Raw genomic sequence first — 27,905 nt, 5'->3', positions numbered from 1 at the left:
ACAATAAAGTAATGTAATTCTCAACACTTCATTTCTAATTTTATGGCAACTATGAATATTTCAGACGTCATATTTACAGACGTGAAATAGCTGAGTGCATGATTAAAAATGCTATTGTAAAATGTAAATGGCGACCGTGTGACGGATGGTTGCTTGCCGTCAAAATGCATTCGCTATATTATAAAAATGTTAAAAAATCTAAACAATATATCTAAATATTACATTATATGGTGAGTAAACATTAGCTTAGGCACATAATTATTGAATTACGTAATGATTAATGTATTTGTTGTATTCTCGAGGCTATTACCCATCTCACTCGTTTATTATGATTCTTTTCTGTCATTATTTACAATCGACGACGTATATGCATCTCTTTCATTCGCAGTTTTCTTGCAATAGGTTTTTCATTTTTAAGTGTCCGCGCGACTGAGACCGCGGGAGGAAAGCAGGGTCTGTTGGAAAATATGAACAAATTTGTGCTCTTAAAAATTATTGATTTTTCATAGTTAAAAAACATCAGACGCCGCTAATTGCATACGTGATGTGGTTCCGCGCGGTCGCTCACTCCTGTGAGTATATGTCTATTTTAGCATATTTGTCTTATTAGAGGTTGTGGTCGTGAAAAGTCACATTTTTCAGCACATGATAGACGACCATTTCGTTGGCTTGTGTTGTTCGCGTTGCATTAGAACCTTTCTCGCTATCTAAACATAGAATTGAGTAATTGTTTAAATATTGATTTTTTTTATTGGGGGTTTGCATGTGTGAGTCAGTCGCTCATGCACGAATGTTTATAACATTAGTTGGGGCCTGCGATATACTATTTTGGGATCGGCCAAATGTTGGCTTTGTGCTCATGTTTTAACCATTATGCTTTCGTATAGCGCTCAAGAGTGCAAGGAGTTATTTGTTAATCTGAAGGATATTACAGTGCCCTTTGTGTTTCTAATTTTTAATGTGTAATATATGTATAATTGATGATAAATATGGATACCGATTTACCTGTCCGGTGAGTTTCGTCCTTGTCGTTATATTTTTTTAGTTGTTAACTCTTTATCGGTCAAATGACCAAACCTAATGTTTACAGCGTCGTGGAACGTAAAAACTCTGATAAGATTATTTCGAACACACCTCAGGTTTTTGTATTTTTCGTCTCTTTACATCGTGATTTTCCAAGTATATGTAAGTTAATATTACTTACGTATAAGGTAAATTTATATCAATAAGAACTTTAAGATAGATAAGCATTCAATGTTAGAGGCATTGAATAGATCACAGATATTAGATATCGTTTGTTAAAGTCGCATGATTCACAAATCACGAGCGGTGGAGCATGTTGTTCAACATCTTCGAGAAATTTAAGTCGGCAATATGATTCTTTTACTATCTTACGTTGACATCATATTCTTAGAAACAAAATGGATAAAACGACTTTAAATTTCTATAGATATATATATATATTTATTTATATATATATAAGTAGCTTGTGTAATATTTTTACGTCTGTTCAAGTAACGATGTAATCATATTACAACTTCAGTTTTGCTAGTTAAGGCTAATTAGAATCCATTATTATGATAATAATGTGTGTGAAGTTTCAAATCACGTGTAACATTGTTTATATACTGGCTTGTCGATCATACTCCGTTTTTAACCACTTTCCAAAATTGAGGTTACGTATTTGACCTATTTTTATTGAAACTATTGTAGATATTTAAAAAAAATGTAATTATAACTTTTTTAAATTACATAAAAGCACTGGAAGTCATTTTAAACAGTCTCGCTAATTATTTCTGACCTCTGTAACTAATCGATGTTGATGCGTTCATTTTTAATTATATACCAAATAATGACTTATTTATATAAAAATGTCATGCAGAGTATTTTTTTTATGAAGTCGTAAAATAAATATATTTTTGTTATTACAACAAAAGGTATAAAATATGACGTAGAACTATATTATCTTTGCTTTTTATGTTTTATTATGAATGTGATATTTATTATTATTATGCTTCAGAAATATTTAGCTCCAGTCTGTATCATGGGGATTATAGCATCACTTCATATCATACAACAGTGATATCTATTTTGCTTAAGGATTTATAGAGCTTAAAAAAATACGTTTCATTCGTCCATCATTCAATTTTTAATGCCATAAGCTTTTTAAATTGTAATTGTAATGAAAATATTCAAAGATTGCTAGTTGTAAAAATACAACTGTTTTTTTTTAAATGTAATTTGAATCGATGAATTGAATATTATATTTATTGAAAGCAGAAGATAAATGATATATATGAATAATTAGAAAAGGCGTTTGACCATATCGTAAAGCACGATGGTCTCACAATTGTCTTAAGAGGTCATTTAGCAACACGCTGTACCGTAATAAAACGAAACGTATTTCTGAGAAAATATACTGGCCTCAAAATGTTTCCAAATATAAACGATTCATACCGCGCTCAGGCTACAGACCCCCGCGCGGACTATTTCGGGCGCGCCCCTAGGGTCGTTGGCCGATGCCCTGCCAGACCCCCCGCTAGGGAGTTTTTTTGCTTATCTTTTAGATATCGCTCCCTTCTGATGCTTCAAGAGTTTAATTCGAAATGTCTACTTAAATACAGCTCTGCCCAATACTTAATCACCAACGAATTGCTCGAAATAGATTAGTATGGTAAATTTGCAATGTCTAATGGATTGCCGATTTGTCGTATATAAAATTAATTCTAGTACTTAATTTCTGAGACTCATGTTATATAAACATCTGTTTTATAATATAATTTAAATCTATCATGAGATTGAGTCTCATGTTAACGAGAGACGGATGTCAAATGTCCAATTTTGATTGGATCTTATTTTAGATGAGGCGATTTAATCTATGTAAAGATGAAATCTTATATTTAAATTAAGAACAGTTTGATTTATTACATACAATAATTTAGTACTTCATTTGTTTTTTTTTTTTACTTTAATTACAATGGAACTTGGTCTTGGAGCTAATATTTCATTTGATGAAAGTTGAACATGTTGTTTAACCTTTATGAGAGTCTACGAATGTACATTTTTTCTTAAAATATTAATGATAAAAAAACTTAATGAATTGATAGTAAATACGAAGAACATCTCACTCGATAGGGTTTCGTTTTTCTTTAAAAACTTACCGTAGTCATCCCAATTCTCCTCCCTTTAAGGGGTGCTATAATTCCCAAAAAATATTCCTCAGCAGTTGTCATAAAATCATTCATTTTATACATATGTATTGTAAAAAACATATAATAAAGTTTTTTACTTTGTTCTGAGGGTAAAATATACATATAATATAATATACCAATATTACAGTGGGAAAATTACGCAGTCTACTAAGCTGAAATACTCCCTGAGCTATGTAATAAGGTCGTTTCAATTAATTTATTAGTCCAGTTTATTTCTATATTGATTGCTAATTGTTGTATATTTTAAATACATATACATATAATTTACTAAAACTAATTAATTTTATATAAATCATCCTCTATATTCATTGTATACTATATTATGAATTATTATTAATGTAATTAATAATTTAAAAAATATGTTATTTTTGCTTCAATTCGGCGTCCACTCCGACCGTGATGTATCTGTGACATTTATCTTAAATATTTAGACCAAAATATATTAGTAATTTGTCACGTCACCAATTTTATCCAGGTATTCGTAAACCGTACGCACGTACATACATATGCCATAATTATAGGTCTATATTAAAATTATTTAAAAGTGATTTAATATGAAACATGTTTATCATCGAAATATGTTAATTCATTTGTACATTAAATGTCATGTCATTCATTTTTAACACTTAATTAAAATTACAATAATGACATTTAACAAAATAAAACGAAAGCTTGCTTATGTATGAAATATTGTACACACAGCTATGTATAGTCAAAACTCGCCGTTGGGGTCAGACCATCCCTCGTTTTACGACGGCTGATATTGATTTTTTATGTTCAAGCGCCTTTTTATTTGTAACTTTTACTGTGGGGGAATTTTCCGACGTACGTATTGCTGTCCTGCTCCAACATATAACGAAATAATTATGTAGTCGATGTAGAAATGGTGGTCGTTTTCAGGAACGCGAATTTTAATGGATGAATGTTAAATATAACAATGAATGAAAATAATGAAAGAACAGTATTTGTTACAATAATTTATATCTTATAAAAATTAATATTCATATCTTTATTCGTGAAAATATATCGATTTGATATTTTAAATCGAAATCGATTTTTACGTAATGGCAATTAAAAATTTAAAAAAAAAATACGGCGGCGCGAATTTTTGTTTAATTCAACGACTCAATACAACATCTAAAATGATCATATATTATGTATGTACATATTAGCTATAACTATATACTATATTAATATTTAGGATATAGTGTATTATTTTAACAATCTCATAATTTAATTTATGAAAAATATAATATACCCTGTTCAAGTTAGCTTGATCTTTTTGACAGACGGGTTAGTGATGAAAAACAGAAAATATATATATAACAGTCGATGGATTGATGGAATGCGTAATTCAAATTAGAATTCAATGTTTTTTAAACTTATTTTTCTAAAAAGACACCTACCAGCTAAAGAGACCTCAACCACTAACTAAAGAGACCCCAACCAAAAGGACCCCCGTTCGTAACAATGACTTAACAATGAACTTTAATAAGGATTTTTGTAATCGATATTTGTAGCAGTTACTGCCTGTTATTCAGGTCCCTACCCTCCGACCGATGTAACATTGTACAAGCGTCTATTATTTTCAGTGTTCCTATTTAAATTTTACTTTGAAGCAATAATATGTAAAAGAAAAAGTCTTGAAATTTTCAGATAGCGCTGAATCTTTAGGAACTTTTGTATTAAATATATATATTTTTAAAATAATTAAATTAAGAAAATAATATGTTCATTATTCTAAAGTTATGTCGGTCAGAAAAATAGTATTTCAACTGATACAACTTTATATAGAAACGATCGAGGCTAATGTTGTTTTGTGAAATTTTATTTCCGTTAAGTGTTCATATGTGACTTTAAACAAAGTTTATTAATTATATATTATTCTTGGTTTCAGGTTTCCAAAATAAACCGACATTCTTGCAAGTTCCAGTATTCTAAAAATATATAGTCTAGTCCTAAAGTTTCTACTTGAATTTAAAGTATTCTCTGTACTTAACTTACTTTTAGTAAATATCTGTGATAAACAAACCTTTTTGGTGGACCTTATTAAACAAAGCGTGCAATTTTTTTTTACAAATGGACTGATTTAATATTGGCCAAAGAGTACTTAGTTATGTATATTAATAGTTAGATTATATTATTGTATAAAAGTTAGTGTTCGACGAGAATATGGCGTTACCTCCACAACAGTTCTGTGTCAGGTGGAACTCCTACCACACAAATTTACAGGTAAGACAATAAAGAAGATAATTTAATATCAAGCTAATTAAATAAATTTGAATTTAGAATTAAACAAAAATGTTTTCTTTACAGGCAGTATTCCCCCGCTTGCTCTTAACTGAGCAGTTTGCTGATGTCACTCTTGCTTGTGAGTCAAGGCAGCTAAGATGCCACAAGTTAGTGCTCTCAGCATGTTCTGCGTACCTGGAACGGTTGCTACTACAAAATCCATGCAAACATCCTATTGTCCTCATGAGGGATATGCGGTGAGATTCTTAATTATTTATTATTTATGTATAATCGAATTATAGATAAGCAATGTGTATACTGTCAAAGAGAAGTTGGCTTATCTGTCTTGGGTTATATGCGGTGTATTGTATATTTGAGGGTAAAACATATAATTTAAAATATGCCAGGATACACTTCAAATGTAAACTTAATATATATTAAAATGGATCACCTTATACTGAACACATGAGTATTCATGCATAATTTAAATTTTAAATGATACCCAAACATACATAACGTCGAAGGAAAAAGTGCCAATGTACCTAAATTGTACTTTTGGAAAGTTATGTTTAATTTTCTACTTTAAGTATTTTATTTTTCAAAATTACAATTTAGCCACTTAAGTGTTTCATTCCTTGCAATGGTTTTAATATATAAATATATGTAAACAGATGAACGAGGAACCTCTTCTTATTGGGGAGTTAGTTAAACACAACACACAATGTTAGTTATGAAAGTACAAGATATGTCTTATGAAATCTCAGTTTACTTAGAAATTTACAATAGAATCATGAATGGTCATTGATCTTCTTTTGAACTATAAACCAATTTTTATACTGTCAATCCTATCCAATCATAGATTCTAAGATATCCCTCGTATATATATATATATTACTGGTTTACTCTGTTACTCACCATTAAAGCATATCACAGCAAAATATGTTTGACTATGTTCTTCATTGAATTAAATAATTAAAATTGCTGTTTTGTGTTATATAAATGCTTTGAGGTACAACCCAATCTATAATTACCATTCTACCATTGCTCTGTTCCAGTTTGAGGGGTGAGTGAGCCAGTGTAAATCCAGGCGCTTGGGACATAACATCTACATACACAATCGTGATGGATTTATATTTAAAAAAAAATGTATCTACATTCTTATGTGTTTTGTGTGCAGGTTCAGCGAGATGCAAGCTCTCGTGGACTTCATGTATAAAGGCGAAGTGAATGTCACACAGGACGAGTTGCCCAGTCTACTGAAGTCTGCCGAGGCATTGCAAATACGAGGTATGTCTTAATTGAGAAGTCCAGTGTAATCACAGGCACAAGGGACATAACATCTTAGTTCCTAAGGTTTGTAGCGCATAGGTGATGTAAGGAATGGTTAATATTTTGTACAGCGCCATTGTCTAGGGGCAGTGGTGACCACTTATCAGGTGGCCCATATGCTAAACCAACCAATGCCATAAACATTTTTTTATAGAGAACAACAGACTCCATGAAGTAATTTGTTACTTGTTAACTGCATTCTCTATTGTTTTACTCTCGTAGTCCAGTGGGAATGGAAAGTGTAACACTGCAGAATTTTATATAGTTTATAACCATTGGTTTGTAAATTTAAGACCATAGTTTTATCTTGATGAAATATCGATTCCATGAGGTACTAGCTATAAACCCTCCAGGTTATCTTCAATACCGATTAAAGTTTTACAATCATACAATCAATTTTTATTTGTGTGTGCGTGCGTTCATATGCGTCGAAACACATACGTAGCGTGTTCGTTTATTTCTCGTGTTCAGTAAACAATCTCCCGTGTCTCAGGTCTGTGCTCGGGGGAGGCGGGCGCGGGGGAGGGTCGCTCGGAGTCACGTGACTACACGCTGGCCAGCGACGCGCTGCTCGCGCACGCGCAGCGAGACGCTCCGACCGGTCAGTACCCACACCCTGGAACTGTACCGGGATATCTCTTCAACAACCTATATATTATAAAGTTATATTTTTTGACCTCACAACCTCTTAACATAACATATACAACTATGCATTTACATAGCACATATATACTGATATATATTCTATACATCTTACTCTATGCATATTGGCGCCGACGTCATCACATTAAATGAATCGACGATTAAAACTCGTTAATACATCGGCGGTCATTTATTCCGACGTCACAGGCACATTGTATTTAGCATTAGCAGCCCGTAAATGTCCCACTGCTGGGATAAAGGCCTCCTCTCCCTTTGAGGAGAAGGTTTGGAGCATATTCCACCACGCTGCTCCAATGCGGGTTGGCGGAATACACATGTGGCAGAATTTCGTTGAAATTAGACACATGCAGGTTTCCTCACGATGTTTTCCTTCACCGCCGAGCACGAGATGAATTATAAACACAAATTAAGCACATGAAATTTCAGTGGTGCCTGCCTGGGTTTGAACCCGAAATCATCGGTTAAGATGCACGCGTTCTAGCCACTGGGCCATCTCGGCTATCGTTCCACATTGTATAAGTACTTTTTAATTCACTCAAAGCGATGTAAATCATGTAAATAAATTTAGGCAGTACACTAATCTAAGATTATCGTCCTCAGCCCAACAACACCAACAACAGAAACCAACGAACACAACAAACGGCCCGAAGAAAAGGAAATCCGAGGAGGGAGAGAAGAATCCAGAAGTGAAAGAGGAGACGGTCGAAGAGGATGGACTTTATTACGGAGAACTGGACAACGATCACTTGGAATATAACGAGGTATTAAATTTTGGTCCTCGTGACCGGATATCGACGGTCCTGCGACTTACATTTCGTAATCCAATGGAGAGAGAGAGAGACAGAGAGAGATGGCTTAGGATTCCTTGTCACTCATCAGATATTCTACCGCGAAACAATAATACTCAGTATTGTTGTGTTCCGGTTTGAAGGGTGAGTAAGCCAGTGTAACTACAGGCATAAGGGACATAACATCTTAGCTCCCAAGGTTGGTGGCGCATTAGTGTAATGTAAGGTATGGTTATTATTTCTTACAGCGTCAATGACCGGGTGGTGGTGACCACTTACCATCAGGTGGCCCAATTGCTCGTCCGCCTACCTATTGCATATAAAAAAACGAAGGGGGTAATAAATGGTTAGGTACCACTAACTCATTAGTATTGCGTGTTCCGGTTTTAATGTGCACCTGTTATGTGTCTGTAGTTATCTTGAGGCACATAACATCTTAGAAACACAAATGTCAGAAATGAAGTAATTTTTTTTCTTTATTTTTTCCAGGACGACGAATCTGGCAAACCCGGCAGCAGCTTGGGGCAGACATCAGGTGAGCAGTGATATGTTTATATATGAAAAACAATTTTTTTTTTAACATTCAATGTTTATTTGCAATGTGACTTTCGTTATGTCACTTGCTTAAAAACATTTTTTTTTTTTTAAATATATTTTTTTTTTTTAAATTTCGCGTTTGAACCGCGTGTGATGCGAAGATCATATTGTGAATGGGCATTGTGAAAATAAAAAAAAAAATGAATGTCTGTAAGGTAGGCCGAGTTTCGATATTTGAAAATTGGTAGATTTTTTTTTTCGGTAGATATTGAACCATGAATGTTGTAAAAAAATTTGTTCTATATATATTTTTTTTTGGTTATGGTATATCTTACAGACATGTCATTTGTCGACTGTGTTTTGAGCATTCATGGTTCACAAATGATTTTTTTTTCACATAATATTGTGTTTTCTTTTTTAGGGCAAAGGTATATACGCGTTAAGCCGGAGAGCGAACTTTTTTTCCATAATAAACTCCAAAACCTAGCGAACTCGGAGTACATGAGTCGCTTGTCTAAAATGAATCCCACGGAAATACAAAATGAATTCTCGAAATATGGCCTCCAAAATATGTCAGAGGATTTCCAAAAAAACGAAAATGACTTTTACAAATCTTGGCTAGAACAAAATGGCGAATTGGAAGTGTCCTTATTAAAAGCTAATCAAACGAAAAAATCCAAAAACGACGTAAAAAATCAGAAATCCGAAGTCGAATTGATACCAAGAACGAAAGATGCTACCGCTAAGGAAATTTACCCGAAAATCGGGGAGAAATTAGTCCGTAAACGTGGGAGGCCGCCTATATTTAAGGATAAAAATGTTGATATAGGCGAAACGGTTCTGAAGGCTGACTTGGATCAATTTCTCGAAGGGAAGGAGGTTAGCTCGTCGGGGTTGTCCAGGAAGGATCTGGAGAGAGTAATGATGGGGAAGTTTAACCCGAATAGACGTTACTCGAACGAGGCTATGTGGGCCGCTCTGATGGATGTCAAGAAAGGAGGAAGTATATACAGGTTAGTGTTGGTTTTTTTATTTGTAACATCTTTCCTGCAACCTGTGGGAGTGGTTTCGTAGAAAGGGACGGAAGTATGTAACTGGAAACCGGGGAAGCGCGCGCGGTGCTAGGATTGGCCGTCAGATGGCACTAATCCGTTTTGCCGAGACAATATAGTGTCATATTACTAAAATAGATGTTTTTAAATTAAATATAAGCAGGGTGTCTCGCCAATCCGACATCTAATGTTTAGTGGTCACCACCCCCCAAAAAATATTAACCACCCAAGGGCGAAGTCGCAACCGTAAATTAATGTTGTTATTTTTGTATCTTTATAGTAGGCATCCTCCCAGATTATGTAATCAAACATTTAGATATATTTCTACGAGAAGATAAAAGTATTAACTTGGTGGTAGGACTTTGTGCAAGCCTGTCTAGGTACCACCTACTTATCAGATATTCTACCGCCATACTTAGTATCGATGTGTTCCGGCTTAAAAAGTGAGTGAACCAGTGTAACTATGTATTTACACTGGACCTAATATCTTAGATCCCATGGTTATTGGCGCATTGGCTATCTAAGGAATGATAATATTGGTGTATATACAACCAGAATACCCAGTCTGTCAGCATATTTTCAAATATTAATGAAACTTTTTTTCTTTCAGAGCGGCGCAAACGCACAAAGTCCCGAGGAAATCTCTCCGCAACTGGATGAAGAGGTGTCATATCAAATCTTCCTTTCCGATGCCGCAGCAATTGAAACAGTTTGTTGAAAATAGCAAGAAGCAACGCGAATATAAACACGATATACCCGACAAACCGGATACGGTCAGTTTCAACCCGGATATAGATTTCGGTAAACATTTTTTAACATGCAACACAGTTTCCAGCGACGATGAGAAAGTTGAGAATAATTGTAATGACAACACTGCGATTAATATGTCATTACACGAATGAATTCGAAATATGATTTATTTTTTTTGCACTAGCAACATTTTAAGAATGGATACGTTATGGAGATTAATTTATGTTTGCGATTGTATAAGATTTAAAAATGTCTGATGTTTTCGTCGGAACGTAGAATGTTATTGCTTACATAAAGAGACGAAGTATATGAAAAAAAAAAACAATTATATATATATAATTAAATAATTTAATTAAAAATTATCTGAAAACTTTACTGCCAAAGATTAAGCAAAGATTTTATTAAAAAGAAAATCGGTTTAAAGAAGATTTTAATTATTTTTTTTTATATCAATTATTTTGCAATATTAAGACCCAAAGATTTGTATTACTATTTATGTTTTAAAAAGAAATGAATTGATTTTAATTCTTATGACGGCTTCGTCAATATGGAGGTCTTGTCACGTATATTATTATTTGTTTTATTTATTGGTTATTATTAATTGTAATAGTATAATAGTTAATTATTGTAGGAAATTGGCCTTTTCGAAAATTCGTGTGCTTGTGGACTATGTCCGGGATATAAAAAAAAGACTTAATGAAATTTTAGAATAACATTTTTTGTAAGTTACATTTTGATGTAATAGCAATTCTATTATATATGTTTTGGTTATTTTTTTTTTTAATTTCACTATAAAGAATTTGGCTAAGACTGTAATTTGATATGATGTTGAAACCTTCATTGGGTAATGCACTGCGTAAAGGTGCCAGATTCGTTCCCTAGTCCTTCGGTTATGGACGTTTTCCATTGTGAGGGCGGGGGGTGTTTCATTGGATATTTTAAAAATATAAAAATATATACCATCAAAAGTTTTTCTATCGAAACTATAGTGTATAAGAGATTTATAATATTATATATGTATAAAGATTTGCTATTACATATATATGCTTAATTATATATAAGGTTAATTTATTTGTTATATCCAATATTATATTGTACTTAAATGATGTTTTTTTTTAATGGAAAATTCATCGAAATTATAATAGTTTCTGTGGCGAGTGAAGTCGGATTTTCGGTTGATTATTATAAATTTAAAAAAAAAAACAAATACATCAACATACAAATTTGGAATGTTGAAACAAACCTGTATAATGTGATTTCAATAAACAGCTTTTTGTTGCTATAATAATGTATGGAAATTTCTGGAAAAGAATGGAATTTCATGACAATATCTATGCAGATGGTGACCACATACCATCATGCGAGTTTGTTCATAAGTCTTACCGTCTTTTTTTAATCGCTGATCATTGGCTTATCTACTATAAATACTGCACGCTTATTGGTTAGCTGTTACGTCATCAGCTGTCATTGATCAACAATCATTTATATTATAATCGAAATATAATATAATGTCGACTCGCGTTGAAGTAACGTTTCACGTTCAAACGTTGAATATGTATTTATGATAATCAATCCGAAACTCGACTATCAAACGAGGCCTAAAACTAATTTCTATGTTCCTACTCTGTAACTAGTTTTCAACGATTTTTAATATACGTACAGATGTGATGTCACTTAGGTCTTATTTGAACGCAGATATACATAAAATTATTAAGTTTTTAGGTTTTAAGTTAACACTACTATCAAAATGTTTATTAATATTGCTATATTATATATTATGAGATGATGAACATCACACGTGTCACGTCAATAGTCTGAAACCTTCTCCGAATTGTGCTCCATGTTCTGGTAAAAGTTTTATGTATATTGGTTTAGTAACTATATCGGTAAGGCTTTACAGAGAAGCCTTCTTCTCATTTATCTAAAGTATAATTTCTGCTCGGGTGAAATGATAATTTTATTCAATTTTCGATCGCAGCTCCAATTATCGGGTCCAATCTGAACCATTCATCAGTCCAATATAAATATAAAGATCTTTACAGGGTTACTATGTACTATTATATACTATTTATGGATCTACAGCCAAATTTTTCAATACGAGTATTATTTAATTCAAATAAAATGTATATCTATTATTTTAATTGGCAACTATCTGGTCATTGACGGCCATTTTGTTTTGTTGACGTTACCTGTTAGAGCGATGGGGCGCCATTTTTGTTTCGATTTAAATTTTATAGTCTACGACTTGTGTGAAATGATGTTTGAAGTTTCTAATAGACAAAGTGATATCACATTATGTATTTAAATGATTAGTTTGATTTATAATTCGGTTTATTTATAACATTTCCGAGGTGCGTGTGACGTGAACGTTCTAAAGTTGAAATTTAAAAAACAGTGTTGCCAGGTATAAATATCTGGTGAGTATTAATTTTTTTCATACGCGCCTCTAATCCAAAAAGTGCCTATTAGTATATAATAAAATAAACATAATATTTAGTATATAAGACTGTAGATATAATTATTGTATCAGTGTTGTATGCAGTATTATGTTGGTTTTTTTTGCAATTAATTAATTAATTAGATACATATATTGTATATTTATATTATGTTGTCGGTACTTAATAATAGATGATTTGATCGTCGATTTTTTTTTTAAAACGATTTCGTAATTCTCCTTCGTCGATTTTAATCTTATTTGTAAATGATGTAAACGAACTTATGACGGCTTTTAAACTACATATTATCAAAAACGAAATAGTGAGTTCTCCAGTAAATAAATTTAGTTTTCTGTTATATAATAACATACAAATATTTGTTTTCTGATTATGTAGCTGTTATATATAGGAATCTACCTCCAAATATCAAAAATGGCCTAGCACGTTTAATATATTTTTTGATTAAAGTATATATCGGTATGTAATTATTATAAATATAATTTCGTTTTATTTTGCTTACATTATTTACAAATTTGATTGAAATTTGATAAAGTGTTCAATGTTGCCAATTTTGTATAACTTTCGAAAAAAAAAAAACACAAAATTTTTAATATTACTAATGACGAAACAGTTTCCAATGAAATATTGTCGGTTTTGGTTCTTTGATACACACTTTGACGTTTATATTTGTAAAGCTGTTCCGTGAGAACAAACTCAGGTTGGAAAGCAATCGTGATGCGACAAAGTGATATACTTTTCTTAAAAATGTGTATGGAACTCTGTCTGTCTGTTCACGGTCAAAACTTGGTATGAAGTAAGTTCAATTCAAGGAAAGAGATCGCAATTTACGTCTGACGGCTGACCAGCAACCCTTTAAAGGCAAGCCAAGCTGCGGGAAACTTTTTGATTATAATAATGACATGTCAATGTGTTGTCAACGTTTCACGAATTGAGTTCTTACAGAATAGCACAGATGGTACCACATGTGTCGTTATTTTTTCATCAGTTTTTCATTTATAATGGCGACGCTTTATATTTCAAATACATGAATAAGGTGATGATACTATATTTAGATTAGTGATATGATTTTGAGTCAATGTTGCCAGTTTAAAAAAATATTTGTTTACACGATAAGCTTTTTCGATTGAGTGTATCTTTAGAGTTTGTAATGAATTGATTATTTTAAAGTTATTTAACAAATGAAATGTTTTTATTCGTTGGTAATTCTTTAGATTTTGATTTGTCGGTATTGGGATTTGACATATGGATACGACAGCGACATTTAGTGGCTGAAATCGAAATTAATTTCAATGGTAGGTGTAAAGATAACAAACTTTAAAATTCAGTTCACTTAACTACTTATATCCACTTAAGATTTATTCCATAAGTTCTTATAACAGCCGCCATTTTTCACCGATACCACGGACTATTAAGATCTCGACCAATGACGTCACGTCGATTCAAGGTCTAAAGTTTTTATCTATCTTTCCCCTTATCCAATGTCAGATCACGATACCTTTTAAAATAGTCGCAACATCGTCACACAGCTACGAAGATATGTAAAATCATATAAATTAATAGTATTATTATGTATAATTGTATAGTATAGTAATCTTGTTCAACCAGTGTTTTCTTCCGACCACTTTATAAGTAAGATGTCCGCCCGATTATGATAAATATTATTATAAATCATTGTATCAGTTATATATGACGGTTTAATAAAATAAATATATACACGTAGTTGACTTTTTGTGTTGCCAGTGTTTCCTGTTTCCCCGGTGGTTGAATTGCTTGTTCTACCACTAATATGCTTGCGGTTTTTGTGTGAGCCAGTGGAATTAAAGGGATGATATAGCATCTTATTCCATGGTTGGTAAGGAATGGTTTACTTCATGAAGTGCAAACTATTGAGGGGGGTGACCGCCTGGTCCATTGATCGTCCTACTGCACGAAAGACATATGTCTCTTGTTAGTGGGTTATTGGTGGTGTAAGGAATTGCCACTATTTTATTATTCTTACATTGCGGATTGGTATAATGGCGGTGATCAATTCCCATTTTCGTCGATGAACAGTCGAACTTAAAATTATGTATAAATTTAGCACGTTTATATAATTTGTAATTTTCATATGAATGCAAGTAAATAAAAAATTGATGGTACATATTTTTGATGCTGACTGTACTCTTTCTTAAACACCTTCTAGCTCCGAAATACAATATTAAGCAACTTTATTATATATTTTTATTCGTGTGTCAAAAGGTCATCGTCCCAGTGTGAAAATATATTTTTGTCATTTAAAAATACTTAGACATTTCGTCCCGGTTTTCTCTCAATTGAAAATTAAAACTGACGGTCGGTTTCTTTAAGTTCTTGTTGTGTGTTTCAGAAAAGACAGATAAAAATATATAGGAATGTTTGTTGTCATTATCTTTTTTAAATATTCAATTCTTGTTTGACTGAATTAAATTTGACTTGGGTTCGTTTTTTTTTTAATCATATAGTGGATAGTTTCTTTCCATCGAGAGGGTTTAATTAATAAAACCAGCATCAACTTAATCATCGACAGCAAAAACTGAACATGCAGTAGTTGTCGGCAAAATCGGCAACAAGACTTTCGTGCCTTAGAATAAAATGTTTGGCCATTGAGGTATACATAAAAAAAATTAACCTGTATAACGGATTATGTTTCAACGTCAAAATTATCATTAATTTTATTAGAGCGGCTTTTCCTCGCTTTTTACTCAGCGCTACCCCGTCCCCTCCTGTAGGAAGCCAGGAAAAGAAACGCCCTGTCAAAATGACACTGACAGCTATAGTGTTGCCATTATCCGTAACAAAAAAAAAACTCCCACAATAAAACTAAAGGGCCGTTTCTTATCCTCGCTTGTTGCAGGTGTGCGGACATCGACTGAAATAGTGACGCGACACTTTATCGATATGGACCACGGGATACCGCTGAACATACACGCGAGGCCGCGTCTAGTCGGACGACGACCGAACGCGATCGTCAACATCGAAACGGACGTCTTTCAAGAGAAATCATACAAGCAGTATTCGTCTCAGCATTTACGGGATGCGCTCATAGCGGTGAAGAAGGGGTACAGCGTCTACGCGGCTTCGAATAAGTACGGCGTGCCAAGGAAAACTTTGCGGAATTGGATGGAGAAATATGACATTAAGAGTCAGTTCTCCAAAGGTCGTCGCGGAACAAGGTCGAATCAGATATTGGATCCGCTGGATTTGATGTCCGAGACCAGGTCTGAGAGGTTTGAAGGTAGCTTGTAAAATACAGGTACATTAACAGAAAAATAATATATTTCAAACATAAACCTTATTATTATTAACGTGAAGGTTCAATATTCAATGGTTTTAGAAGATGGAAGATCCATTTAATCCCTTATTTCTGTAATTCTCAATGTGTTTATTGAACTTGTCGTCGTTTTTCATAGCGAGAAAAAAAACAAAGAATTTTTCATTGTTTAGTTGTTCTTGAAACTAAAATTTGTATATAGACCCTTATTGTACGCGTGTGAAACCGGGACGAGTATCTATTATAATAATATTATATCCTTAAATATTCTCCAAAGCGCGCTGCATCGTTTGGTAAAAGTTTAACGTATATTCTGTAAAAGCTCGAACTAAGGTAAATCTTAAGTTTTTCCAGTAAAACCTAAGATTTACCGACCATGAATAGTAAATGTAAGTATTTATTATAAAGGGACTACGACTTTTTCGGACTTTTACCATTCTAACCAAACCTAACCTAACATGTAAATCCTAAGATTTACCAAATGAATGATGGTAAGAGTTCGAATCCCAAAGTTTTATGGATATTTACCATTCATAATCGGTAAATCTTAGGTTTTACTGGAAAATCTTCAGTAACATATTGATTTAGTATATTTTTTCAATTAGGCATTGCAATGGAAACTCGTAATTTATAAATATAGATATTTATATTAGCTTGAATCGGCTAAACTCAAAGTGATGGAACTTTTTCGTTATTGATCGTTAAGTGAAACAAATTAATTATAGCAAGATGGTGTGCTATTTTGGGTTGTACTTACCATGAAAGAAACTGGTGGTTCCCTTCTATGACCCTCGTTGAAGGGTAAGTTTAATTATTAAAAAGGTTAAATTAATATATGTTCATTAATATAACGATTTATCGATATTAGGGTTCCGCAGGCAATGAAAAATATTCGAATGTGTGTTATATATAAATCTCTTGTTCTCTGTTTATTACTAATATAATATTAAATAAATTTTCATAATTTAATACTTAATATATTGTGTAAAAATAATATAATTATTAATAATATGAAACTAGAAACGTAATCATTTTATTAAAAGTAAAAATTACGTCATGGACTGTTAATGTCTTTGCCGGGCTGAGGTTTCTTCCAGAGCCTTTTGCATCATGATTTGTATGTAGATTTACAAGGCAGACATGTTTAAGATATTTTCCTTCATCGCAGAGCATGAGATGAATTATACACTTTACATATGTTAAATTCAACAGTTCTGTGTCTATTTGAACCGGAAATGTTCGGTTTTTTTCATGTCTTCATCATCATCCTCCTGCCTTATCCCAATTTTACTTGGGGTCGGCGCAGCATGTCTTCTTCCATACTTCTCTGTCGGACGTCATCTCACAAGGAACATTCTTTCTAGCCGTATCGTCTTTCACACAATCCATCCATCGTTTCTTTGGTCGTCCCCTACCTCTATATTTATCTCATCATATATGTATATATATACATATGTACGTATGTATATTTAAAATTATCATACATTAAAATGTTGCGTTAATTCTTTATTGCAACCAACATATATATATATATATATATATATATATATAATATATATATATATATATATATATATATATATATATATATATATATATATATATATATATATGTAACATTTTAGTGAGAAGTGACGCAGACAGGTTTAATTTGTTGTACTTTAATCGCGTATAAAAAGGGGGGTAATGTTGTCAGAATTTATGTATGTGTGTATGTATGTGAGGTTCTTTTTTCTCCATAACTTTTAACGCCTGAACAGTTTTGGATTACCTGATCGTTAGAATCCTTACATCATTCTAAATGATAATGTCTGTGAAATTTAAAAAAAAAATCATTACACGTTTGTGGGTTTTTTTTTTTAATAATATTATACGGAACATATAGATAACAAATGCAAACTTTACAAGTCCGTCTCGAATTCCTTATTTTGTACTTAAATTTCCAATACAATCTTTATTTGTAACTAATTGGAAACATATGTTCGGGTGATGCATAGAATAATATCCGGTTTAATCGCCAACGGTAGTCAAATCTTGGACTATTGAAATTTTATCGGGGGTTATCGCTAAAGTTCCGCTCGTATCCGTATCATCTCATCATAAATGTCTGCCCTGTTTTCGTCTCCTAATCTTAAAGTTAAATAATATTAATAATAATTAATTGTATATAAAAATTGTGAAAGGACTCGCACAATTATATTTTAATGGTATAATAATAATCATTTCTTATCTATGCAACGATTTATTTAAATAATATATTTAATTGAAAAGTCAATATATATGTCATCGTAAAATTGTAAAGTTGATAAGTTAATAATAAATTTAGATATAAGTCTATTCCAAGCACAGAAAAACAAACGCAAAATAAACAACATTTGACAGCAAATTGACGCGACATAATTGGTCGAGAGCTTGACTAATCTATGATATTCACTATGGATTTGCGAAAAAATGGCGTTTTCAACGCTGACGAAACACTATCGGAACATTGTAATGTAATATATGATATAAGTAGTTAAGTGTAATAGTGCTGTATTATAAATGAAGATATATCATTCAAGAACTGTTTTCAGTGTAAAATATAGCTGACTATTATAAATCTAAGGTTTGATTATATTATTTTTGTCGATTGGAATAGACTAGGTATCATAGTCAGGCACTTGTCGAATATTGTGAACACTCAGCAATGATATTGTTTTGGAGTTATTTGGTGGTTTGGTGGGTCTGGGTAGGTACCACCTACTCATCAGATAATCTACCAAACAGCAGTACTCAGTATTGTTGTATTCCGGTTTGAAGGGTCAGTGAGCATCTTAGTTCCCGAGGTTGGTGGCGCATTGGTGATGTAAGGAATGGTTAATATTTCTTACAGCGCCATATCTATGGGCGGTGGTGACCACCTACCATCAGGTGACCTATTTGCTCGTCCGACTACCGATATAATGAAAAATAAATACCGGTGCTTTGCATGGTTCCGGGATCAAAATTATTGTATTACACTAAGGCTCGTAGATTATTTCGTTCAGTGGCGTAAAAGTAAAATGTACTTAAACATTTTCGCATTTATAATAATGTGTAATTTATTTATTTCGTTTTCCACAATTCGTTATGTACGTTTTCAAATAGGACTATTTAGTTGGCTTCAGTAATAAGTTAATAGTGATTCTTTTAAACGTTGTTTCCTTTTTATAATTTCTTGTGCGTTTGTCCGTATCTATTTTGCTGAATTTTAAGATTTTATCAGTGAATCGATATTCGAAATTTAATCATTTTCCTCGGTTAGGGCTGTTTGTAAGTCCGTCTGGGTAGGTCCGACCTTATCACATGTTCTACCGGCTAACTGCAATGCTTAGGTTGTGTTCCGATTTGAAATATGTATATGTAACTACAGAAAGCGACTTAAGGTACCTACTTTTTTACAGGGTGGGGATTGATAATGTAAAAGGATGATTACTATTTATTACTGTGCCAATGTCTATGGACGGTAGTGATATTAACCACCCGGTAGATTATTTGCTCGTCTGCCTACCAATTTTAAAATAAATAAATTCCTTGCGTAGGCCACTATTTTGGGTCCTTTGATGGCCTTGTATGGCTTCTAAGACTACAACCATTTTGTGTAAATTATTTTAAATATATAAAGAATTTAATTTATATTTAAGGTTTTGATAAAATACCTAATTTTAATAATGTCTAGTCTAATACTTAAAGATTTCTAAATGTGTCAAAGAAAATAGATAATTAAAGTTAATTATAAGATGTATATTATTACATTGATAGTATTTAAAATATATTGAATATATCTAATAAATGTCGTGATTTTTTTATATATGGCAATATTTATAGTAATTGACAGCCATTTTTCTTAAGTGTCAAATTGTTTTTTTTTTTTTGTATTTAGTTCCTAATAAACCAAAGTAGTTAAAAGTCCAAAGGTTGTTATAATTTGTTTTGATTTTGTTGATTATTTATAATATAAGAATTGTGATTAGATTAATTAAGTTATATATTCATTATTTAAGTGATATAATATTTTTAAAAGGGTAAATAAAAGTATTTGAAACGAAGGTCTTATTTTATTCTGCCATAAAAATAGTTTGATTTTTTTTTATATTCGATAGCAACGGAAATGAAAATTGCTTTATTCTATTGGATAAACTAATACACTGGATCGTATTTAAATTAATTTAATTATCTTCTATCTATATTCTACGGCTAAACATAAATACTTGGTATCGTTGTGTTTCGGTTTAAAGTGAATGAGCCAGTGGGGCACAAGGAAAATCAGAGGAACAGTGCACAGGGCTAGAGGTGCATTGGCGATGTAAGGAATGGTTAATATTTCATACGGCACTAACTATAGGCGGTGATGAGAACTTTCAGTGATCCCATTCGCCGGTCGATCTACGTATGAAATAACTTACAGTAGATAATTTCTATCTAACCTCCCATGAAGTTCTAAATTGAATAATTGAGAGTTTGTTAGTCCAATTGTGGTTTTGGTGATTAATTTTGGTATCAAAAGTATCCAGTGCCGGATTCAACATTAGTGACGCCCATGGTCACTGTAAAAAGGGCAAAAATTATCGAAAAATTGCGTTAAGTGTAGTCATTCATAGCAGAAAATTTATAATATATATTTTTATTAATTTTTGGAAGATTTTCGCAAAGATTTATTTTTTCTCGTCTTGCTTCAATGCTAAATTTGAAAGCGTTATGTAAAAGGGCGACTTATAACTGAAAAATGGACAATATCGATTCGTTAATCCTGTTAGATGAAAATGTTAAAACCTGGTATCAAAAATACATATGTAAGTATAGATTTAATGTCTAATGAGTACAGTGACGATATGCTCTATTTAGACTTTTACTTTTTGCGAATGCAATCAATATTTTAAAGCTTATAATCCCACTTTTATTATAAATCGAAAGTTTGGATGGATGGATGTTTGTTATTAAATCACACATTGAACGGATCTGAATGATAATGGAGAAGCAAACGCGGAAACTAGTCTGTTCGATAAATGGGAGTTCCACAAGGATAAATCATTGGCCCTATTCTATTCTTTGTATACATAATTGATAAACATAGCAAGGTGCTAATTTAAGACGCATTTTCTGAAATAAAATCAACCAAATGCTTAAATTGGTCATAATATACAGTACATAGAAGGTAACAAACTTGTTGGATGGGGAAGAAAGTCGTGGTCGTTATATTAAAGAATGGACAAGTTAATGTAATTATATTGATATATGTAATTTCTGCTTTACAATTTAAATGTATAGTAAAATTAACATTGCAAAATAAGATAAGGTGTGAAGTTATCTACTACGAGCGAATTGACACTTTTTGGTGGTTTTGCGAGCAACTTCATCATGTAGTTTCAATGTCATCCTGTGCTTTCGTATCATATTTTTTTGAAAAGACGCCAAAATAATTATAACTTAAATAATATCGTTAATAGGTATTCCCTTAACAATCAGACTAATGATTTCACAGAAAGCGTAGCTTTAGGTCAATGGGTTTAACTTTTTCCAGAATTCGCAATCGCCAACGTCCAATGTCAATACGAATGCAGTGACACGGAGCCTGAAGACAGAACAGCTCGCGCGACTGGTGACCACACTTACGACACGCGAGACGAACCACCTGCCTTCATCATACATCAGATACCAGCGGTAAGTTGTTTTTTTTATCAATCAGTTGGACAGACGTGCAAATAAATATAGGACAACATCACATACATTAATCTGATCCCAATGTAAATAGCTAAAGCACTTGTGTTATGAAAAATCAGAAGTAACGACGTTACCATAAACAGCCGGACCCAAGACAACATAGAAAACTAATGAATAGAACCCGTGACCTCGGAGTGACGTACCCATGAAAACCGTTGTACACACTACTCGACCACAGAGGTCGTCAAAGGCAAAGGGACGGCAAAATCGACTAGGTCGAAAATAATTCAGATTCAGAGTGTGCATCCGTGTTTCCGTGACACTGTAGTGTTACCAACGCTATCAAGACATCCGGATGTTACTGCAAATTTCTCGACGGAATTAAAAAAAATACTTTATATTGCCGAGCTAGCCGCTTCAGAAGCAGAGGTCCTGGGACGTCTGCTCTAGCCAACAGACCAAAGAGACTAACTGATAAATTAGTGTTGAATTACCCGCGGCAGTTTTAAATCCGTTATGGTTTCTCAATGAAGCTAAATAAGCGTGAAGTGTTTATTAATAATTAATTAGATTTATATAATTTCCAGACGTCAAGCTCCCAGGGTCCCTTCGTGGAAGTTCGACCAGGTTTAATGACCCTCGCGCCAGGCTGCGTCCCCGCAGTCAATGTTATACATATTGGTGAAAGATCGCAGGTAATATTCGATGTTGAAGAGTTTTAGAATTATCGTTGAATATTTATTTTTAATAAGCACATAACGCTTGTCACGTTATTGGTATAAATTCAAAGCGGCCGAAACTGCGTAGTCGTAAACTAAAACCTTCTTTGAAACTCGTAGCATCTTCTAGTATAAGTTTTACGGATATCGGTTAATATATTTTTAGTAAGGCATTACAAAAACAAATCTCTACATTTGTTCGTTAAGATTTTTTTTGGGTACTAATTTGCAAAGGGCCAGTAAACAAGAGCCGAAATGCCAGTGGTTCGTGGTAAGTCAAGTGAATTTCCATGTGCTGAATTTATCTTCAAAATGCAACTCGTAATCGATGGTGAAGATATTTTGATATTGTCGGTGTATATTCTGAAAAACGTGTGCCCAACCTGAATGCATCAAGTGGAGACCTTTACCCAGAAGTGGGATATTTTTGACAGATATTGGGAATAGACTTTGGTACTGTAGGAAATATTATTCAGCCCTGATATTTATAATGCGTCTCCCTTGTGCCTGTAGTTCTCACTCACTGAGTGCTCACTCTTCAAATCAGATAACAATACTTAGTACTGCTGTTTGGCAGTCGAATATGTGGTGAGTAGGTGATACCAAGTTGAAAATAAGCTGTTATTTTACTATTTTAAAAAAATCCTCATTTAAAATGCCACAGATAACAAACAACACGGTTGTCAACAACAATGCGAGCAACACTAGTGTGCCTTCCACTTTGGGCACTCCGAACGTAAGCCAGGACTACTCCAGTATGAACAAGAGGATACGACGCAGCGAAGTGGTGCTCCGGCAGGCGGCGGACTGCGTGTCTCGGGGCTCCACGTTCCAAACTGTATCGGAACAGTTTAATATACCCATATCTACAATACGGTGAGTTGTTTCCTGATCGATTTTGTTACGGTGGCTTTTCTCAAGAAATACTTTTCAACGACACATGTTTTGTAATTCAAATTACCGCGTTAACACAAGTTCACTAATCGCTGACTCTCATAATTTTATGGGATAACCCAGAAGAGCTTGTACGAAGGCCTACCACCGAGCAAATGTCATTATCAAGATAATAGCTGCTGCAGCTGATATTTGGCAGATATTGACGTCACGCTTGTCTGACTTCAACGTTCCTTATACATGAGTGAACAAGGCACGCGCCTTTGCCTCATGTAAAACATGCATGTTATAAATACCTATAATTTCATCATCAGCTTCTTCATGGCGCGTAAAGGCATCCTACCGCGCAGGCGCCGTGGACGCAGTACTCATGTAGGTAATTTTTCTTTTACATACACTAGAACATACTCAAAATCTACTTCGTCACCAATGCCCAAAGACATTGTCACTGTGACAAATTTTTTGAGTGTCCTTTGGCTGTAATATTACTGGTCCGGTGTCAAGAGATACTATTTGGGATAAAATAGTTGTTACGTAAGTGGTGGGGCTTGATTTGAACAGTTTCAAAACGGATAGATTATCAAATAATAATTATTGAATTTAACTAACATGACTGTATTTTTAGACGTTGAAAAAGAGTAACTACCGAGTTTCTTGACGGTTCTTCTCGGTGGAATCTACATTCCGAACCGGTGGTAGCTTTACTTTAAATAGTTTGTTAAATGACGATTCAAAAGTGCTCGTAAAAGCCTACTTGAATAAAGTATATTTTGATTTTGAATGCTTAATTTTTTTTGTATAATATTGTAGATGGTTCGAGCTTGTAGTCCCGAGGAGCCTCCTTTTCACATGCAGCACTTCAAACTACCGGATATGTTAGCTTTGAGAGCTGATGATGAACCTCCTAACACTTAGAAACAACAAAAGAAGTATATTATCTTTGGCTGTATATTCGCTTGTCTTTACGTAGATACAAATAACTTGTCTATGGTCAGTGATGTTCATCTCATAGAGCATTTCACTGAATGAAATGATAATTACTATTTATGTAAAATATTTGTTACTATTTTTGATCTGTCTTTTGTTTATACTTGTCTATGGTTTGTGAATATACTAATGGCCGGTTATTGAAATATCCTGCGACCATAGTAACAGTTGGATATATACAATTGGATATATCTATAATAGTTTCCGGCAAAATAAAAAATAATCTTTCCAAAAAAAAATCTTATTAAATTAAAATTTCGTTTTGACAGAAAAATGCGCGGCAAATGTAAGGAGCGTAGATAAGTAACAAAATAACGACTTTATTTGACATTGACAGTATAAAAAAAGAGCAATTATTTTTTTATTTTATTTAATTGTATACAGATATTGTGTTGTCTATCATAACTTACATTAGAGATGAGAAACTGAGCTTTTGACAATTTCACGTCTCAATTCCTCAACCGATCGTCATACACTTTTACATACAAGTTGTCAGGGGCATAGAAAAGGTTACCTGGGTTACTTAGGTTAATACCTGCCCCATCCTCACATTCAGGCACGCGTGTTTAAAATATAATAGGATATCTTTAATTAGATTTTCAATAACCGGCTGAATAATTAAAAGTTTAATTACAAAACCGAAAGAAAATGGTCTCTACGACAATAATTGAAGTATTATTTGATTCTAATACTATATACTGTAATTTATCTTATAAGTAAAATGTTAAGACGCAGCCACACTTGATAAAAATGCGTCAGATAAGTTACACTAAAACGTTAATTTAGGTCACAAGCCAAAACTTCAAAAAATTATTCGTCGTATTAAATCTAAACACATTTATAAACAATATTTAGTACAAATATAATGAAACGTATTTATGTATAGTTTCTTTAGTTGATAAGCGACATTTAAAATGTACAATTAATCGTGACAATGACGTTTGAATAGTGCGTAGATATAATCTTGATACTCAGTATACTTTTGTCATAATCCTCGCGCTATTAGAATGGGATGGATTATAGAAAATCGAACATGACAGTTTTTGAACGACTCCAAATAAAAAACCAGAACGGAAATGGTTTTAGTAGATTTTATACTTCGTCGACGTTCAAAACGACATTTCGCGAATACATAACCAGTATTATAGATCATTCAAGCTCTCGACCAATGATATAGCGTCAATTTGATGTCAAATGCTATTTACTTTGCTTTTGTCCTTTTGTGGAATAGACTACATGTGGATATGCATGTTAAGATATTTGTATATATGTGTGTTCTGCCGGAACTGTTTCTCTTGATTTCATTTCTCTCTAATCAATCTTTATTTAATCATTAAAATAATCTCACATATATACATTTCTAAAACATATCAACATCCACTATCCACGCTGAAAACAAATTCTCGCGAAAACTCGTGAAACGAGTGCTGACAATACAATTTGGTATTGTCAGTCGCATTCCATTCTCATCACGCTTGGATTATACTACAATAGGCTATTTGACTGGTTTTTAAAATCCATTTCATATTATTTAGTAGAGGAACACAAACACAGTATAAGTTGTATTTTTTGATTCTAGTACATATTTGTTGAAAAATATCAAATTAAAAATACAATATTTAAATAGCGCGCGAAAACGCTAATTTGACAATATGGCGCTGCAATCGGGTCGGTGACGTAACTTGCCTGTATTGTAATCTGTGGCACATATAATCCACATACAGTAGGCAAACGAGGTTAACGAGCAAGTGACGTCGTCATAAACCCGACCAATCAGGAGCGTTTTGTGTCACGTGACAAACCTTAAAATAAAATGCATTTTTATTTGTGGATTTTGAATATATTAATTATTATTTTCAACTTTCGTTAGTAAATAACCATTTTTAAACTCATAATATATACTGATTACAATAATCGACACTATTTTTCGCATTGTCAGATAGCCTATTACCACTAAGATTGACACAGGCATAATTCTTGTGTGCTGTAGACGCAGTACTAAATGCCAAAGCTAAGAAAAAATCAATGAAGTTGAATCTAACCATTGTGTACAATCTATATGAAAAAATTCAAATAATTGTGTTTGTTCTGTCAGTTGGTTACTATTCATCTATTTGCAGACGAAGACGTTCCGCTTTACGTTAAATTCATAATTTTTTTTTATTGAAATTAATTTAGAAAATATGTGTGTGTTGTATTTTTTTTTTGCTGTCTTTACTTTAAGTCATCTCACGCACATTAAGACTTTTTGTAAGCAAGAGCTTCACTCACTCTTGCTAATGTAAATGTCCTTATTTTAACGTGGAGGAGCGCGCCTTCGTTAATTAATAATAGTATTTATAGTTAACAGCATAAAAATGTACAGTCAACATAAAAATGATGTAAATTAAAATCTTTAAAGTTCAGTTTATATGTGTATAAATAATTCAAAAACGAATGTAATTAATTTTGAATCTAATTACTTATATTTGATGTTTAATTTGTTAACGTAATGTCGTTGATTTTGTTGTAAACAAACTCGACGTAACTAATAATATACAAGTATTTTTTAACAAAGAGAGTATCGGTAATTCCGAAATCGTAGTTGACAGAGAATCTTTTTATTGGTCAAGTTTGTGGTGTCTAATAAAATAGTTTTTTTTTTATTACTTATCAATCCAGTATAATTTTATTGTATACATCTATTCGCTAAAGAAATCACGAATATACGTTATTTAAGTATCGGCGTTCTTAAATATCATGTCATAATATGTCTTAGTGTGCGTGAGACGCTTAACAGTAAGGACAGCATAAAAAGTTATTACATTTAATGAAAGGTTACCGGTTCTGTAGTCAAAAGATGCTATATTGTATTAAATCTTAATAGACAACAAATTTGACCAAAAAGGTTTATTAAAGGCTTAAAAGTTGTTCTCATAAAAAAGACTAACCAATATAAATTATCTGTTATTTCTTTTTGGGGATTTGCCGATACAGTTCTTATTAAAATAATGCTGTACTTTTACAACAGAATTAAAATATTTGTAGGTCTACAAAAAACAAAAAAAAAACAAATAATTTTCTAAATATACATTCAAGTTAATAATCTTCAAAACTATGTATTTTCAATAGAATTGTTATAAAAAGTGTTTTTTTTTTTTTTGGTAAATACTAAGTTTAAAATGTTGATTTTCGATTGCAAACTAGTTTTAAATCTCGACTCTTAACTAAATAGATCTAGATTTTTCTGGAAAATTCTAGAAATATCAGTTTTATTTTATAGTTAATTCGCTTGGCCGCGTAGATGTGACCGATCACTAATAATTGTATTCAATTAAT

At 32.7% G+C, this 27,905-nt stretch overlaps 1 protein-coding gene across 6 annotated transcripts; it reads left to right on the top strand.

Annotated features, from left to right (window-relative positions):
- The first annotated feature begins 94 nt into the window (after positions 1-94).
- Positions 95-26,109, top strand: LOC125075059 (protein bric-a-brac 2-like). Of its 6 annotated transcripts, none has more exons than XM_047686631.1 (12): positions 410-572; positions 5,110-5,444; positions 5,529-5,701; positions 6,622-6,731; positions 7,267-7,374; positions 8,037-8,197; positions 8,714-8,759; positions 21,848-21,987; positions 22,575-22,682; positions 23,371-23,582; positions 23,915-23,972; positions 24,411-26,109. In XM_047686631.1, exons 2-12 carry the CDS (start codon positions 5,385-5,387, stop codon positions 24,513-24,515), a joined length of 1,281 nt encoding a protein of 426 aa, XP_047542587.1. In that variant the 5' UTR covers positions 410-572; positions 5,110-5,384; the 3' UTR covers positions 24,516-26,109. The 6 variants fall into 6 exon arrangements, with proteins under 6 accessions (XP_047542586.1, XP_047542587.1, XP_047542588.1 ...); XM_047686632.1 differs by having other exon boundaries at positions 411-572; positions 23,915-23,976; positions 24,411-24,499; XM_047686630.1 differs by lacking the exons at positions 410-572; positions 21,848-21,987; positions 22,575-22,682; ... (1 more) ...; positions 23,915-23,972; positions 24,411-26,109 and adding exons at positions 95-230; positions 9,183-9,774; positions 10,424-11,556.
- The last annotated feature ends 1,796 nt before the right edge of the window (positions 26,110-27,905 follow it).

Source organism: Vanessa atalanta, chromosome 29 (assembly GCF_905147765.1).
Source record: "Vanessa atalanta chromosome 29, ilVanAtal1.2, whole genome shotgun sequence".
Classification (NCBI taxonomy): Eukaryota; Metazoa; Arthropoda; class Insecta; order Lepidoptera; family Nymphalidae; genus Vanessa; species Vanessa atalanta.
The sequence above is the reverse complement of the archived record's forward strand: the minus strand, read 5'-3'. Positions and strand labels throughout refer to the sequence as shown.

Excerpts from the sequence above, each read along its gene's own strand:
- LOC125075059 (XM_047686630.1), top strand. The coding sequence starts at position 5,385 with ATGGCGTTACCTCCACAACAGTTCTGTGTCAGGTGGAACTCCTACCAC. Across the intron at positions 5,445-5,528 it reads CCTACCACACAAATTTACAG|GCAGTATTCCCCCGCTTGCT; the intron begins GTAAGACAATAA and ends TTTTCTTTACAG. Across the intron at positions 8,760-9,182 it reads CAGCTTGGGGCAGACATCAG|GGCAAAGGTATATACGCGTT; the intron begins GTGAGCAGTGAT and ends TTTCTTTTTTAG.